Here is a 15,654-nt window from a genome sequence, read left to right on the forward strand (position 1 = left end):
AGTGCAGAGGGCTGAAGATGTAGTTGCCCCTTGGGCACCATTATCGTACCCATAAAATTTGCCATTTACAGAGGTAGGAGTCAGCAGAATCACTTGAAATCAGATAAAGGAACGCAACAGAACACCGCTTTATCCATACATTAGGACCGGGATTAGTTACACAGCGGTCAAAAACACATTATTATCATTTTAGCTTTATTTTCCCACATTTTAACTGGGAGAAAATATTTCTAGGAAAGGTTAGAAAAACAAAGCAGATCTCTCTAACAGTTACAATCACAGCAGCCAAATAAAACCCCCGTTTCCATTTATTTAACTACTTTTCACTTGTTTATTTTATTCACACTCGACCTCAGACTTTCAGATATACACAGACCCTGGTGAGTGACTGCACACAGTCAGAACCATACTGTTTCAAGAGCTGGCATCTTAAATGAGATCAGATTCGTCCAATTAAATATATATATAAAGATTAAGGGTTAAAATGACCCTGTAGAGGAACTGTAACACTGATCACAAATGTGCAAACTCGGTAACAGCTGCCAAGAATATAAAACCTGATTTATTAACAGCATCTACGGACTATATTTTAAATAAGAAAAATAATGTATTTATTTTGCAAATTTGCTGTTTAGATAAAGACGAGACAGAATGGAACTTCAAAATAATACTTGTTTGTTACCTAAATAAGCATGTATGTGTTTCATTTTTTCTTACTTTAAGTTGTCATTTTAGTTTAGAATTCATTCAGTTTTGCTATGATTTTAACCAGGATTTTAAAATGTGGACAAAGTTAAAAAGAATGTGGAGCATAAACTACATGGGCATTAATATAGTGTTGCCCTCCCTTTTAGAGCTATACAAGTATCCACTTTGCTGTTCACATTTAAGAGCGTGTCTGTGGGGATTTGTGCCCAAATTTGGCATTTGTAAGGTTTGTGCAGATTCAGTTTGTGGACATGGGCAAAATTGTGGTGAAACTGGAACGGACCTTTCCCAAACTGCTGTCACAGTGTTGGAATATTTTTTAATTTAACATTAATTTTATACACTTGGTAGCAATGAATGTGACTGTATTACGTGCACTCAATAATTAGAAGAGGTGTCCACATACATTTGGCCAATTGTGTATTTTATATTTATAGTTTATTTATAGATTTAAAGGCAAGTTCAAAGTTGTGTGGCTACATTTGATTTTATTTACATATGAATTTTGCTATTAAAAGTATTTTACATTCTACTTTAACAGTTTCTAAGTCATTTTATTTCACATTTATTTGATTTAGGAAACTTCACACAATTGAAAAAGTCCCTCCTAAAAAAAACAGGCAGCAGCGGAAACCAGAGAAGCATCAAAGCAAGTTATGGTGAAATGAAGCTTGTGTTTTTGCCCGCATTCGTTTGTATAGCGTGTTGGGCCACCCACAGGCTGCCGGGCGATGGGGGTGCACTCACCCGGTGTGTTTGCCATCCTAATCAGGCCGAGCGACTGGCTGCTGCCTTTATTAAACCAAGTCTAAGGTTCCCCCATGCTGAGACTGCTCTTCATACGCACACATACACACTTTCATTGGCATACATTTACTCCACCCACCCCCAGGCCACACGTTTAGAGCTAGCCATGCACTAGAGCCACACACACACACACACACACTTACACACACTGTTCACCATCATGGTTTATAAGGAACCCCCGCTGCTATATTTCTATCAGTTGTGCATTTTTCTTTCTGTCCTGTTTTCATTTTTTGTATGTATTTCTCCTTCACACGTCTCTCTCTGGGAGGTAATGGCCCATAAAGCTACCTGGTCATGTCTCATTGCTGCTTTGCACACATAAAGGATTAAATATAACATGCCACACCAGGTAAAAACAACAATAAACAAGCAAAACATGTACACACACCGAGCACTTTATTAGGTACACCTGACGTCCATACATTCTTTGATTCCTTTATAAACTACACCTGCTATACAGATGACCATTGTGGGTATACAACTACTGACTGCAGCCAGTCTTTTTCTCTTGGAACTATTTCCTCTGGAACAATTTTGCACAACAGTCAGAAAAGCAGGTTTCCTAAAAAAGTAGGTCTAAAAGTGACCTGTAGTCCATAAGATCAGTAACTTTTAGTCAATTACATTTTATACTCAAATTACAAGATAAGAGTTACAAAAAAGCTAGCAAGTTCCTTTTTTTTTTAAGTGAGATGGCCAATTACCAACTTTTGAAAGGTTTGGCTACAATTAAATTAACTGTTTGCAGGATAAAGATGTAAATTGAAGCTCTAATATTAAAATCCCACTAATTTCTACCCACATCCAATAAGAGCTTTCTTGTTGGCAGTTAGGTGTCTGCTAGCTAGCGGTTCTGTAAGCTGCTATGGCATTAAAATGTTTAATTATTAACCCTCCATGGCATAGTGTGGCCTTCAGGCAACAAACCACATTTCTTTGTCTTTGTCTCCCTTTTAATTTTATATTTCTTTTTCTATCCCAATGTTGCAAGACATGTTTGGGACCAATACAATGAGGGGCTGAAGTGGGTGTCATTTTTTATTTAGGTGGAGCAATCCTATACTTTAGGGTGGAGCAATCCTATACAAAAATATATACATATACATTAATATGTAAAGATGTACAGTATATTAAATTGTTTAAATACATATTTTGTTTTGATGTATGTTCTAAAACTGTGTTTTCTTGTTTGTTGCCTCAAGGCAACATTGTGCAATTGGGCTACGTTTTAGAGCAATATTATCCAAAATGATGGACACGTTCTGGGATGCAAAATTATGACCATAGTTTTATAATTTATAGTAAATAAATGATTTGGATGAAATAGTAAGGCCACTACTACTACTCCTACCAGTACTACTACTACTACTAATAATAATAATAGTAATAAAACAAACAGTATAGCATAAGCTGGTTATTACTGTTTAGCTATTTATGCTACTTACAAAAAAAAAAAACATTTTAAACACACAATTGTTGGACATCACTAGACAACTTTTTTTCTTTTTATATTATTTCGCTGCTATAGTTTTTAGAGCATTTAAGTATTTATTGTTGCAGTGATATAGGAACGTACTGTAGCTGCCATGTATAAATCATTGCTTACTCACTACCTAATCCAGCATAAATCAGTATTATCAGAGTCTCCCTTTGCTAGGATCACACTATTAATCAGTGCACTATTAGCTGGAGCTAAAGCTTGGTTGTAACTGTAACTGTACATATAAATGCAGTTTAACAGAATTAGAAACTCTTATATAAATCAGGATACTGAAAAGATCCAAATCCAGATCTAGACCCAGATATAGAAACTTCTACTTATATCAACCTTAGAGAAGCACAAGCTAATTAGCCATATATTAGCAGTTAGCTGCTATTATAGTGCAGCAGGAGGAAATCGATGCATCACTCATTTGCATATTCATGCATCCTGGTATTTTTTATTAAGACTAAAGATAGAGACAATGTATAGACCGTTTCAAATGAATATTCATGAGTCCAGGAAGTGACGTAGATGTTCCTAAGACGCTTCCGCTTGGTGGTAAACAGCGCTCAGAACAATAGCGATTGAGTACAACTGCTTCAATTCCTTTGCGTTAGTTCAGGTGTGATTTATTGACAGTATGTCTAAATTAAAGTTAGGACCGTGTTGTTCGGTTGTCGGATGTTCCCTCAGACCGGGTACAAACTTGCTTTCAGAAATAAAGGTGAACAGATTTCCAAAAGAACGCACAGTGAAACGCTTGGATTGCTGCTATAAATAGAGACGGCTGGATACCCACCATCAACTCTTATAATAAATGTAATATACTGTATATTATTTCATAATAAATATTGTGAACAAATGTACTCAGTTGAACGCTGTTCTCATGGTGTCTTGTCCCTGACGTTTAGCTTACGTGTATTAAAATACGCAGGCGCTTAATATTTGTATTAATAGTACAGAATAAACATAAACCAACATAAGCCTTAAAAAGTTCACATTCCCCTTATAATACTGTGTAAAAGCCATAACTGTATAGGACTATATTTTGGGGAAATGTCACTATATGGAATTATATTAACAGCTTAATTAGCTTAGCTTCATTATTAAATGACATGTAAAGAAACATGGTTCTACTTTTGTAATACAAAAAGTAAATAAACTATTTATGAATACGTTGTGCTTACTGTAAAATATTTCATGTATTTCCAGTTAGGCTATAAAAAATAGTTTTAGCATTAGCTAATATGTTCTAATTCAGATGAGAAGTAATTCACTGTGGTTTGTCATATTTTTATCATATTATAATGGCTCTTAGCTCAACAGACACAAAAGGGGAGATGACACAATAATGATTTTAATAATTAATTGTATGCGTCCAAACTGCGGTATGCTTTCACTGCCTCTGGTGTAAACACACTCCGTTTCAACAAGGTAGTGATACACGTCTGGGTATGTTACCTCAGGCAAACGTTTTAGGTCAGCGGAAAAACACTGACTTATTAAATTCTCCTCAAAAGGGGCTGGTAAAGATACTTGATGATCTATCATTCATTTCTGCTTATATCGCGTTTGTTTCGGGTTCGGGAGACTCGCAAAGTACGAGCTCGTCATGTTGACAGCTGGATGGATGTTTAAAAATGGCGCTACCGGAAAGGCGAAAGGAACAGACATGCGCAGTAGCGTTGTTATTGTTTACCCTCATTGAAACGGTCTATATAATACATAGATTCACTGACAGGTTTTAAAGGACCAGTTCAGTGGAGGGTAATTTTCAGTGTAATTATTAAATTGTAATTACATTATTACACAAAATGACCCCGTTTTGCAACTTTAAAAGCATCCGCTTTTCTGCTTCTGTGATAATTCAGACAATAGAGAAATTGTGAGGTTAGGTACTGACGTTTCACTCGCAATCAATGTTTCAATTTATCACAGAGGTGTTGAGGTCGGGACCCTGTGCAATGCAAGCTCGTCAAACCATGTTTTTATGAACATTACATTAGTGCACAGGGGCGCAGTCATGCTGCGAAAGGAAAGTGCTTTTTCCACAACTTTATAGGCATCTAACTTATTATTTAATTAACTTTATCCACCAGTTAGCAATGGAACAATAATAATAAAGTCAATAATTAGAGAAACATCAGAGGTCCATATATGTGTCCATATATATCGGGGCATAACGTGTAAGTCTGTGAAAAAGACTACGAAGCAACTCTATGTGCTGTTATTGAACGGCTTTAACTGCCTGGGTGAGTTGTGCGGCTTTAATGCTGCCCAAACTTCCCAGCATGGTACAAGTCGTTAGAACGGTGGGCACTGAGCGGCAGTCAGAGCTTCCCGGCAGCGAATGTAAACTGACTTTATGGTGCATTACCACATCTGGGAGCTTCTGCTTCACCGCTTCTTCTGGTGCTATCAAATTAAAAGCACCCTGATGAAGTAAGAGAAGCTGCTGCTCCCGCCGGGACTGTGTTCACACGGACGTTATTGGCATTGCTAGGAAATCAAAACTAAAAAGTTTTAACTTAAATACTAATGGTGTTACACTAATTGGTCATGAACATACACGCCTACCATGAGCTTGTTTCATATCATGAGGTTCACGCCCACTTTCTGGCTATAACAGTCTCAAGTCTTGTTGGAGGGTTTTACTCAAAATTAGTTTGGAGTGTTTCTGTGGAATTTATGCACATTCACTCAGAAAAGTATTTGTGAGTACCAGCCAGGCACTGATGTTGGACTAAATAAAGCTTGGCTTGCCATTGATGTTCCAATTCATCCCAAAGATGCAGGTCTTGCCAAAACAGAAAAGCACCTTCCACACACTGCTGCCATGAGGATAGAACCATTATCATTCATTCTAATAAATAGATTTTATACAACTGTGTGGTAGAAACACCTGAGCTTGTGGACACCTCACTTACGACTTAGGACTACATGTTTTTACAGTGTTTATAGTACCGAATTATAGGGAATTGGACACAGCCAAATATACTTGTCTTGTAAAATACTATTTTTTGTATACTGGACATAAAAACCAAGCAAAAACAGCAGAAAAAAATATTGGTTGTGTTCTTTTAGTCTTGGGTAGAGGTAAAAGTTCTAGTGATGAAATGGCCATTTTTGATAAAGCTCAGTCTCTGATTGGCTGATGCATGAATATTGTAGATTAATAATCAGACTGTCTATTTTTACTGATAATATTTTGTAATATTTAAAAAAACATAATGAAACACAGAAACATATAGTATGTAAAGTCTAAACCCATGCCAAAAACTATGGTAACCTATATCAGATACAAACATTCCTGCACTAAATAACACTAAATAATAATAAAATCTGTAAGTGTGTCCTCTCTATTGCAAACGTAACATAAACTTTTTTATATTACTCATATTACTTATTTAGTTTTGTGATGATGCACTCAGCGGCTGTAAGTCTGATATGAAACAATCTCTCTACAATGTGTTATTAGGAGTACGGTAGCTCATTAGGATAATTATTGTATCACACTTTTATTCCTCTGTTAATAATTAAGCAATGCTCGTCGGGTAAATGTCGAAACAACACTTCACACCCACATACAGTAAACAACGCTATACACCCACAATGCTGGCAATTAAGGTGATGACAAATGCAGGCATTTACTCTGAAGAGTAAACAACCTGTCAGAGTAAATTACCCTGCTATCAGAAGTCAAAAGTATTGGAATAACAATCAAAGCGCCTGTAAATGTCAAGAGAGTCTGGTATCCTCTGTACCATACACTAATCTATTTGTCCTCTCCTGTTCTAATCTGTAAAACAACAATTAGCTGAAGGGTGAACAGTTTTAACAGGAACATTTTTATTCCTCACACTTTTTAATTAATACCATTAAAAAAGACAAAGACAAAATATTAACTACATGAGCACTGTTATTCAACTCCCAGCCTCAGCACTTGGTAGAACATTCTTCTGCCTTGATAACCTCTAATAAGCGATTTCGGTAAGTGCTAAAAAGCTTCCGACACCCCTCTCCTAGAATCCTTTCCCATTCTTTTTGTGGAAAAGCTTTCAGCTCATTGAGGTTTGATGGCTTTTGTGCTGCAGCTGCTTCCTTTAAATCCCACCAAGGATTTTCTATAGGTTTTAAATCTGGAGACTGAGAAGGCTGCTCAAGGATATTCCAGGACTGATTCCTTAACCAAGCAAGCAAGTTTGTAGCGGGGCTGAAACAGACCTCACTACATAGAGCGTGAGGCGGATCCCCACACTAGAACCCAATTGCAGATATTAAATCAAGGTAGAACAATACTGGGACTAAAAAGCCACGAATAGGTGCCCTGGTGGCGCAGCGGGATATTCCACTAGCACACCAGCGCTGAGATTCTGAACACCCCGGTTTGAATTTCGGCTCTGCCACCGGTCGGCAGGACGCCATCTAGTGCCAGACGAAATTGCCCACCGGATTAAGTGGATCAGGATCCTGGTTAGCAGACCTAGGCGCCTGTTCAGAAGTGGACGAGCCTCACGTGCAAATCCACCAAAGCACGGGCAAAAAAGAAGGGGTTGAGGACTGCACAAGCGTCGGAAGGGGTGTGGAGCAGTCAAATATACCCTTCTCAAATGTAATCGGCATCCCCAGCAGTGGAAGACTTATTGGCTATGCCCAAATCGTGATAAAAAGGGAGAAAATTCACTGACAAAAAAAGAGGGACCATTGCAAAAGAACAGACGGCCAAATTGGGTGCTGCACAACTCCAGGGATCTGGGGATTTGAGTCCAATCCTCAGTGCGTATGTGAAGTTTGGCGTGCTCATTTCATATCACTGTGGATTTCTAAAAGGTCCTGCTGGATCAAATGTTTTACTGTGAGTGAGTAAATGGTAAGTAAGTGATGCCCTGTGATAAACTTTTGCCCTGTCCAGGATGTGTTTACACCAAGTTTCCAGATATAATTTTACACTGATCTTATATTGAATCGCTACCTCATTGTTTGAGATGCACAATAGAACAATGCTTTGTGTTATTGTTCTAGTTAGCTAAAGGCTAGCTTTCCTTGTCAGTATTGATATCTGCCAACGTTTTCAGATGAAGATCATAACAAGCTGTCTGTTTAGCCCACGGACATTCAGAGCGTTTACGATGTGTCTTGATGGACGTGCACGTGAATCTGTGAAGCCCCTTTTTCAACCAGAAGACTGACAACCAACTTGCGTCTGAAAACATGTGTGTTTGTATGACAAACAGGACAGTGAGAAGGAGACTCGGTATGAAAGTGTGTATGTATATGTAAGCCTGTCAGGATGGTGAGGACCGGGGGATGAAGAGTGTGTGTGTGTGTGTGTGTGTGTGTGTGTGCTTCCAGGCTGCCTCGGGCAGGCGGCTCACATCAAAGTCAGAGCTCTTTCTCTGGAGGAGCTGAGAGATCCAGCCTCAGGCCTCGCCAGGCCTTCACACACTTGCCTGAGGGGCACGCAGTTCTGCTGCAGTGCTACCACACACTGCTAATCACAGCCAGCTTTGTAGCCTCTGTACACACCGACACGCACTAACGCAATCGTACATGTACAATACTGTCAAATTCTATTATTCACAAAGCATGTAAATGGAAACAGTATTAAAAACACAATCCACCCAGCGAGAATTAATAATGAAAAGTTGATTAATAAAACATAGATATAATAAATTATTGAATTCACACTGCTCCTAATGATATCAGATCATTGTTTAGAAGCTTATCTTTCTAATTTACAATTCCTTCTTACAATTTCTCTGCCACTTGCAGTACTACAACACTGCAACACTGTCCATGGAGGCCCAGACTATCACTGCCTACTCCTGACAAGCCTTTACACAAACCAAACTTTACACAAATGCAACATACATCATAAGACTCACCTGTAAACCGCTCTTTTGTCCGACTCAAGCTGGGCCTGAGGGTCAAGGGTCACACTAAGCGGGGCGCCCCCGGGGGCTGATGATGCAGTGACGTGGACCTGCTGGGCCTTGGAGTTTTGCTGCGCTGTGCCTGTCATCTGGGAACAAAGACACAAAAACACTAAACACGATTGCTTGGGTGCAGGTGTAGCCCTTTTTTTAAATATGGCTTCAGTTAATTCATATAAACGTCATGTTTGGGAAGTTGGTAGGAAACTGGAGAACCCGGAGCCACCCCATGCAGACATGGAGAGAACAGACAGTGATTGGGATTGAAGATTGCTGTGCTTTTCCTAATATAGATGTTGTGTACAGCACTTTCTATGCTCTGAAATTAGCTTGTTGTGATTTATATTTCTTGTATAGTAGAAAGTTTAAGAAGCTGTAATTTTAATGAACCATTTTTAATGATCACTGTAAATAAAAGTGTGACATTTGCACCTTGTTGTGTTTTTAAAGTGTGGTTACGGTCTCTACAAGTCAACGTAGGTGGTCTTTACAGTCCTAAATGGAGAAAACTAATGTGTGTGCTTTCCTTTAATGTATCTGTTTTTATTTACACATTAGAGGTCTCGCTAATTTCCCAGGAGTCTTTACTAGGTAGGCGCCTAATTTGTGCAGCAGTCTATTATGGTAGCCCACCACCCAACATTGTCCCAGCACTGTTATTGGCCAGCTGGGCACCTACACAGGCATGATTGGCTATGTCTAGAGGGTGGTGGGTGGCCAAAGCACTGTCCAAGCACTGTCCACTGCTCCTACCTTGCAACCTGGAGCAACGCTGACAGGATGGAGCAGTTGTTGGAAGGCTGTAATGTCAGTACACCTGGAGGTTTGACATTTTACTACTATTTACTGTTGGTGTTTTATCTAATTTGACTCAGAAGCACTTTTAAATGACTCTTTAATATGAGCAGAAAAATAGGAACAGTAATTCGGCTTGTTGGAAGCTAGACTAAATTAGAATGAAACGTTTTCATTGTACACATATTTAGAAATAATATCTGTGTGTGTACGTGTCCCGTATTGACAACATAACATAAATGACAGCAGCATATGGTCTAATTAAACCACACTAGGAAACATGCAGCGTTCAACCCCTAGATTTTAATGTAGGTCAAACTTTGCATGAAAAACGACTTTCCTCATCTAAACCATCACATAAATCATCAGTATAAAACTCTTCACTCTTTCTTACCAATTGTTAAAATATGCAGATGTAAAAAGAGATCTGTTTACAGTACAATATTTTACTAACATCACAATCTCCCTCTTGTTCATTTCTGCTCTTGTTCTCTCTCGTTCTCTTTCTCCTGATGAGGCCCAGAAAGCAAAACTACCTCCCCCAGTCCTTGCTGCCTGGATTTTATATGGCGTGTGGTGGAAAGGAAGGGGGGCCACTGGGTGCTGGAAGTCTTAATCCTAGCCTCAAATGGGAAATAAATTAGCTTCTTCACACTTAACTAGCTCTCATTTGCATGTCTCCGCTGCTGTGCCGCTTCCCTCTTCCCCCCGGCACTAATCCTCCGGGTGGAGGCATACACTAGTTAAACAGGAAGGAGGAGGAGGTGCGGCAAAGATGTTTTCGGACTGCATATCCCTCCCCACACGCCCAGAACGAGGCAGGTGATGACCCGACATCATAAAGGTCACTCTTGTCTACAGGCACTTTACCTGGGTATGGACACGGTTACCAGTCCAGGAGGGACACAGCACACAGGATTTAGTCTGCTGCCTTATTTTGCACAGCTGACTCAACACATTAGCTAATTATCAAGACCCTCATGAGCTGAATTTGGTAGATTTGAATGAAGTAGGCGCTAATTTGTGCAGGGCTGCGGTCCTTTAGGAACTGTGATTGGCGCCCATTATGCAGAGAAAAGAAAGTATTTCCTTACATTGGTGAAATAGCTTAGCAAGCCAACCAGTTTTTTTATGTTTAACAAAAATGACACCCTTTTTAAGACTCTAAAACTTTTTTCCTTAATTGTTAACTTTTAATAAAGTTAGCTTGGTAAATATGTGAAAATGCTAGCATGACTTAACATAACTTATTTTGCAGATTTTAAGACAACTCTGCATAACGTGTAAGCCTGAACTTAGCCTGCTAGAGGATTTATGTAAATGAAACTCGATTTTTAACAAGTCTCCATGGTATTTCAATGCTGATTTTAAATACAGAATATTCCTAATTATGAAAATTAATGACAGTACGTCTTACTTTCTGTCAAGATTAAATGGGCTACAGTCAGAACTGTATTAACTATTACTTTTAATTAAAACTGAAGAACAATGTCTGATGTGGTTTCAAATTAATTCAAAGTACAGGCTTTGTCTTGCCACAATGCCTCCTATTTCGGACACCCAAAACATATTTTGATGACTGTGGATGGATTTTTTTGCATTGTATAATAAATTGCATGGTTTGTGAGTTCTACAAAGAATATTTCAGAAGCAAAAGCTGCTCTATCCAATCAACAGTCAGCCAGTAAACAACCCTAACCTTCCACACATCCATATCCTACCCTGAGAAGCTTGTAACCATCAGAATATTGTACAATTCACAACTTTATAAAATGTTCTTATGTGGGCTTTTGGCTGTTCTTCAAATGCATGTAAATTATGTACAGCAACTTAATGCAATGATATCAGGGTCTAATTTTGTTGTTTATTGTTCATTCAGTTAAATCTGCTGACTAACCTGTTGGCTTTCTTGATAAGACGGAGGAGGGACACTCTGTGTGGCCATCATTGTCAATGCTGGTGCTGGAGGCACATGTTGCATCATGGGAGAGCTTCACATGGAGACCCTGAAAGAGCAGAAGATATGTGTGAAATCCAACTGTTGTTGAAAAAGCTTCTTTGAGTTTCTTATAACCTATGAAGAGAACACTGATTTATGTACTCAGTAATGATTACGGTCAAACTAGGTACTGGGGCAAACTGTAGCCTAGTGGTTAACGGACTGGACTAGTAATCAGAAGGTCGCTGGTTCAAGCCCCACCACTGCCAGGTTGCTGCTGTTGGGCCCTTGAGCAAGGCCCTTAACCCTCAGTTGCTGTATACTGTAACTGTAATGTAAGTCACTTTGAATAAAGTCGTCTGCTAAATGTTGAAAATGTAAATAGATATATTCAACTGTAATCATTAGGAGGCACCACTCAACATATTATAAGAAAGCCAATAATAACATTCATTTAAAAAATCTCAAATTATTAATAATTCCTTTTAGTCACAGAAAAAAAGTTGCAGAAACACACTGAAATCACTAGACTGCCATAAAATACATGTCCCTTACATGTAGGTAAACTGTCATAGAAACTGGACCCATGAAATCACTATGTCAATATCAAGTGGAGAAAAACATCTATGTTCTATTGTCCATGTTCTCTAAACTTTTGAAACTATAAATTATTGACTTAATAGTTTATGCCACTACATTTATTTGTAAGTCAACTGCAAGACTTTCTACTCCTTGCTTGTTTTTTTATCCCTGTACATTAAACATAAAGAATCACCAAATCAATCAGGAGCTCATTAGCTGTGCTGTAATAGGTGTATTTGATAGGGTGTGGCAGGACAGACTCAGGAGATGATGCATGCAACAACGTCCCTATTATGGATAATTGGTCTCATGGTGCTCCCCTGTGAACCCACATTTCCCTGGATGATTTCCACCTTCAGAGGCTCACAGTGTTTAACCTGCCCATTGTTTTCTACACACATACGCATGTTCGAGACATGACCAAAAACTGACATACAGAACAACACGCCTGATGTCACCGGTTGATGATGTTTAGTTTATCTACAGTAAATATGAATGCAAATATGTGGTAGCTTGGACAGTCATGGATGAATGTATAAATATGGTATAGGTGTGGAGCAGTATTTAAAAAATCACTGTATTATTTAATACACAGTATAACAGTTTTGGTATGTTGTTGATATATAGATGATGCTGTGTAGTAGAATCTTAACTTCATGTGTGGAAGGTGTTAAATCAGGAATTTGCATATATTTACCAAAAAAGCTAAAGGTAAAACATTAGGAAATCTCCTGTTTGTCTAGCTGTCAGTTAAATAGTATTCTGTATTTATTTGCATTTTAATTACTGTCCAAACCTTTTTTGGAATTATGAATGGAAATAATGAGGTTTTTTTATTAAATATTTTTAATAGCATAAAGGATTAATGTCATCTTTTGTAATGAGTAATACATTATTATTTAGGGCGGCAAGGTGGCTAAGTGGGTAGCACTGTTGCCTCACAGCAGGAAGGTCCTGGGTTCGATCCCCAGGTGGGGCGGTCCGGGTCCTTTCTGAATGGAGTTTGTATGTTCTCCCCATGTCCACGTGGGTTTCCTCCGGGTGCTCCGGTTTCCTCCCACAGTCCAGACATGCAAGTGAGGTGAATTGGAGACACTAAATTGTCTAAGACTGCGTTTGATATAACCTTGTGAACTGATGAATCTTGTGTAATGAGTAACTACCGTTCCTGTCATTAATGTAACCAAAGTGTAAAACATGACGTTAAAATCCTAATAAACAAACATTACTTCACATCCATGACTTTTTATCCATATCTACCAAGGGGACAGTAATTGAAAATAATGATTGTGCTCAATTTAAAGAGCCATGATCACTTGCTTTAATAGATATCAGTGCTTTAACCATTTATATTACTGCTGGCCACATCAGATTTACTTGTAAATTACTGTTACATTCCTGGAGGTGAAAGGAGTTACAGTTGCACTACAGCAGGCCAATTTAAAGTAAGAAATAAAGTGTGGAAAACACCAAGTCTAAGAAAATATGACTCAAGGAAATATATAAACAGTGACAGGTTCATAGCCCTCCACGCTGCTGTGCGGCGTTATAGTTGCAGTGGGGGTTATTATTTCAAGTTTATTTATCTTTCTACAAAAATGACAAGGAGAAAAAGCCTAGGGTTACACCATATACTGACTAATCACACATAATTCAAAACATGAATGATGAAACACGATCCTTTCCACTAAGGAAACACTCGTTGTAATTACATTAAAGATAATTCATGTCAAAAGACGTGACGACCTATATAGTTTTTAGTATGCGTCTGTAATCTCGTCCCATGAGGCGGCTTTACTGGCACTTTGTGGCTCAGAAAGCGCCGTTAGCTTTCTGTCTCTTCAATTACTGTCAAGGAACACGGGTAGTTCACGATGCAGTCGAAGTAAAGATAATTCATAACGCAATAAAAGAAAAAAACAATGAAGTCCAGAGCAAGATGGTGGAAATGTTAGTAAGAAAGCAGACCGATAAGTAAGGCCAAGTCTGCTAGACAAATTCTCTCCCCAAAAAAAGCATCCAGACTGTTTTTGTCTGTCCTTCTGCCTTCAGCATGTGCGGAAAAGATCGGACGAGGCCAAGACAAACCCGGTAGCTATTTTAGGACATCTTTCCCTCACACAGACACAAGGATCTGGAGTAATCTCCACCAGCACCTCTGTGCTCTAACTGTTTCATGTAGGACTTTGTAGGAACGTGAAGAACCCCCCCATCCCAAATTAGATTCTGGCTCAGCATTGCATATTTTATGAACCTCATCCAAATCATACAAACTGAGCATGTTTGTGTGTACGTGTGATTTGTATCCTGATTACGCACCAAGCCCGTCTTCTCATTCCAAGAGCTATCAGCCGAAAGGCATCTTCTCTGTTATCTCCGCTCATTTTAATTGCAAATTTTGCAAGCGAGCTGGTAATTAAATGGAAAATTGCACATTAATTGATGAGACTAAAGATAAAGCAATTCCAATTATTGCGCAGTATTTTAGGAGACCTCTCAAGTCTCGCTCCCTCGAGGAACGCACTACCTAACAGCACAGCACAGCACTGTACACACCCATCAGTGTTTTTATACACACACACACACACACACACACAAACACATTCACTTCATAATGAGTTTTGAAATCTCCAAGGTCATCATGTGGTTTCCGGGTGATGAGAGTACGCTAATAAAGCTGTACGGTCCGCTCGTTATAACACGTCACTCCGTCTGACTGAACGTGCACCTTATTGATCATGAACATGTTACGTGTGCTGTTAAAAATATAGGAATGCTTTGTTACTGTTCCTTTATGAACATTGTTGGTGTACTTAAATTAAAATGCTTTGCCAGCTTATGTCTCTGGACTGTATGAGGAAAACCACACAGACACAGGGAGAACATGCAAATTCCACACATAAATCTTGTCCACCCCATCTGGAAATCAAACACAGGACCTTGTAAGTTCTACCCCCTGCACCACTATATTTGTATAGTGTTTTTTACAATACACATTGTCTCAAAGCAACTGTACAGATTCCAGGACCAAAAAACCCCAGTTAAGGAAGCCGAGGGCAACAGTGGCAGGGAAAACCTGCTTAAAATTAGAAGAAAGAAACCTTAAGACTCAATAGGACACGTCCTTTTTGGGTGGCCGAGATGAGACTTAGTTCATTCGATTACTGGACTTAGTTAATCCAGTTCTGTACGACTATTTGACTGAGCTGTTGTTGCTTCTAAACATTTCTATTTTTACATTACAGTTGACCAGAGCAGCCTGAATAAAAAAGCACAGTATTAAGCCAGAAATGTGACCAAATCAGCAATACTGGTTACTGGCAGCGTTACTGGCAATAGTGCTACTGCCAGTATTCGTCTGCTGAGACACACACGTCAGTCTGATGGATTTTACACCGTGTAGT

The 15,654-nt window shown here is 38.8% G+C and overlaps 1 protein-coding gene across 1 annotated transcript in view; it reads right to left on the reverse strand.

The window, feature by feature from the left end:
- The window catches only part of pknox2 (pbx/knotted 1 homeobox 2), a 70,729-nt gene that overhangs the window by 23,077 nt on the left and 31,998 nt on the right, over positions 1–15,654 (reverse strand). Inside the window, exons 3-4 of the mRNA XM_063013792.1 lie at positions 11,627–11,735; positions 8,887–9,023 (exon numbers count right to left, since the gene is read on the reverse strand). Coding sequence (XP_062869862.1) covers positions 8,887–9,023; positions 11,627–11,713 — 224 coding nt within the window. The 5' untranslated portion in view covers positions 11,714–11,735. The remainder of the gene's footprint in view (positions 1–8,886; positions 9,024–11,626; positions 11,736–15,654) is intronic.

Source organism: Trichomycterus rosablanca, chromosome 18 (assembly GCF_030014385.1).
Source record: "Trichomycterus rosablanca isolate fTriRos1 chromosome 18, fTriRos1.hap1, whole genome shotgun sequence".
Lineage (NCBI taxonomy): Eukaryota > Metazoa > Chordata > Actinopteri > Siluriformes > Trichomycteridae > Trichomycterus > Trichomycterus rosablanca.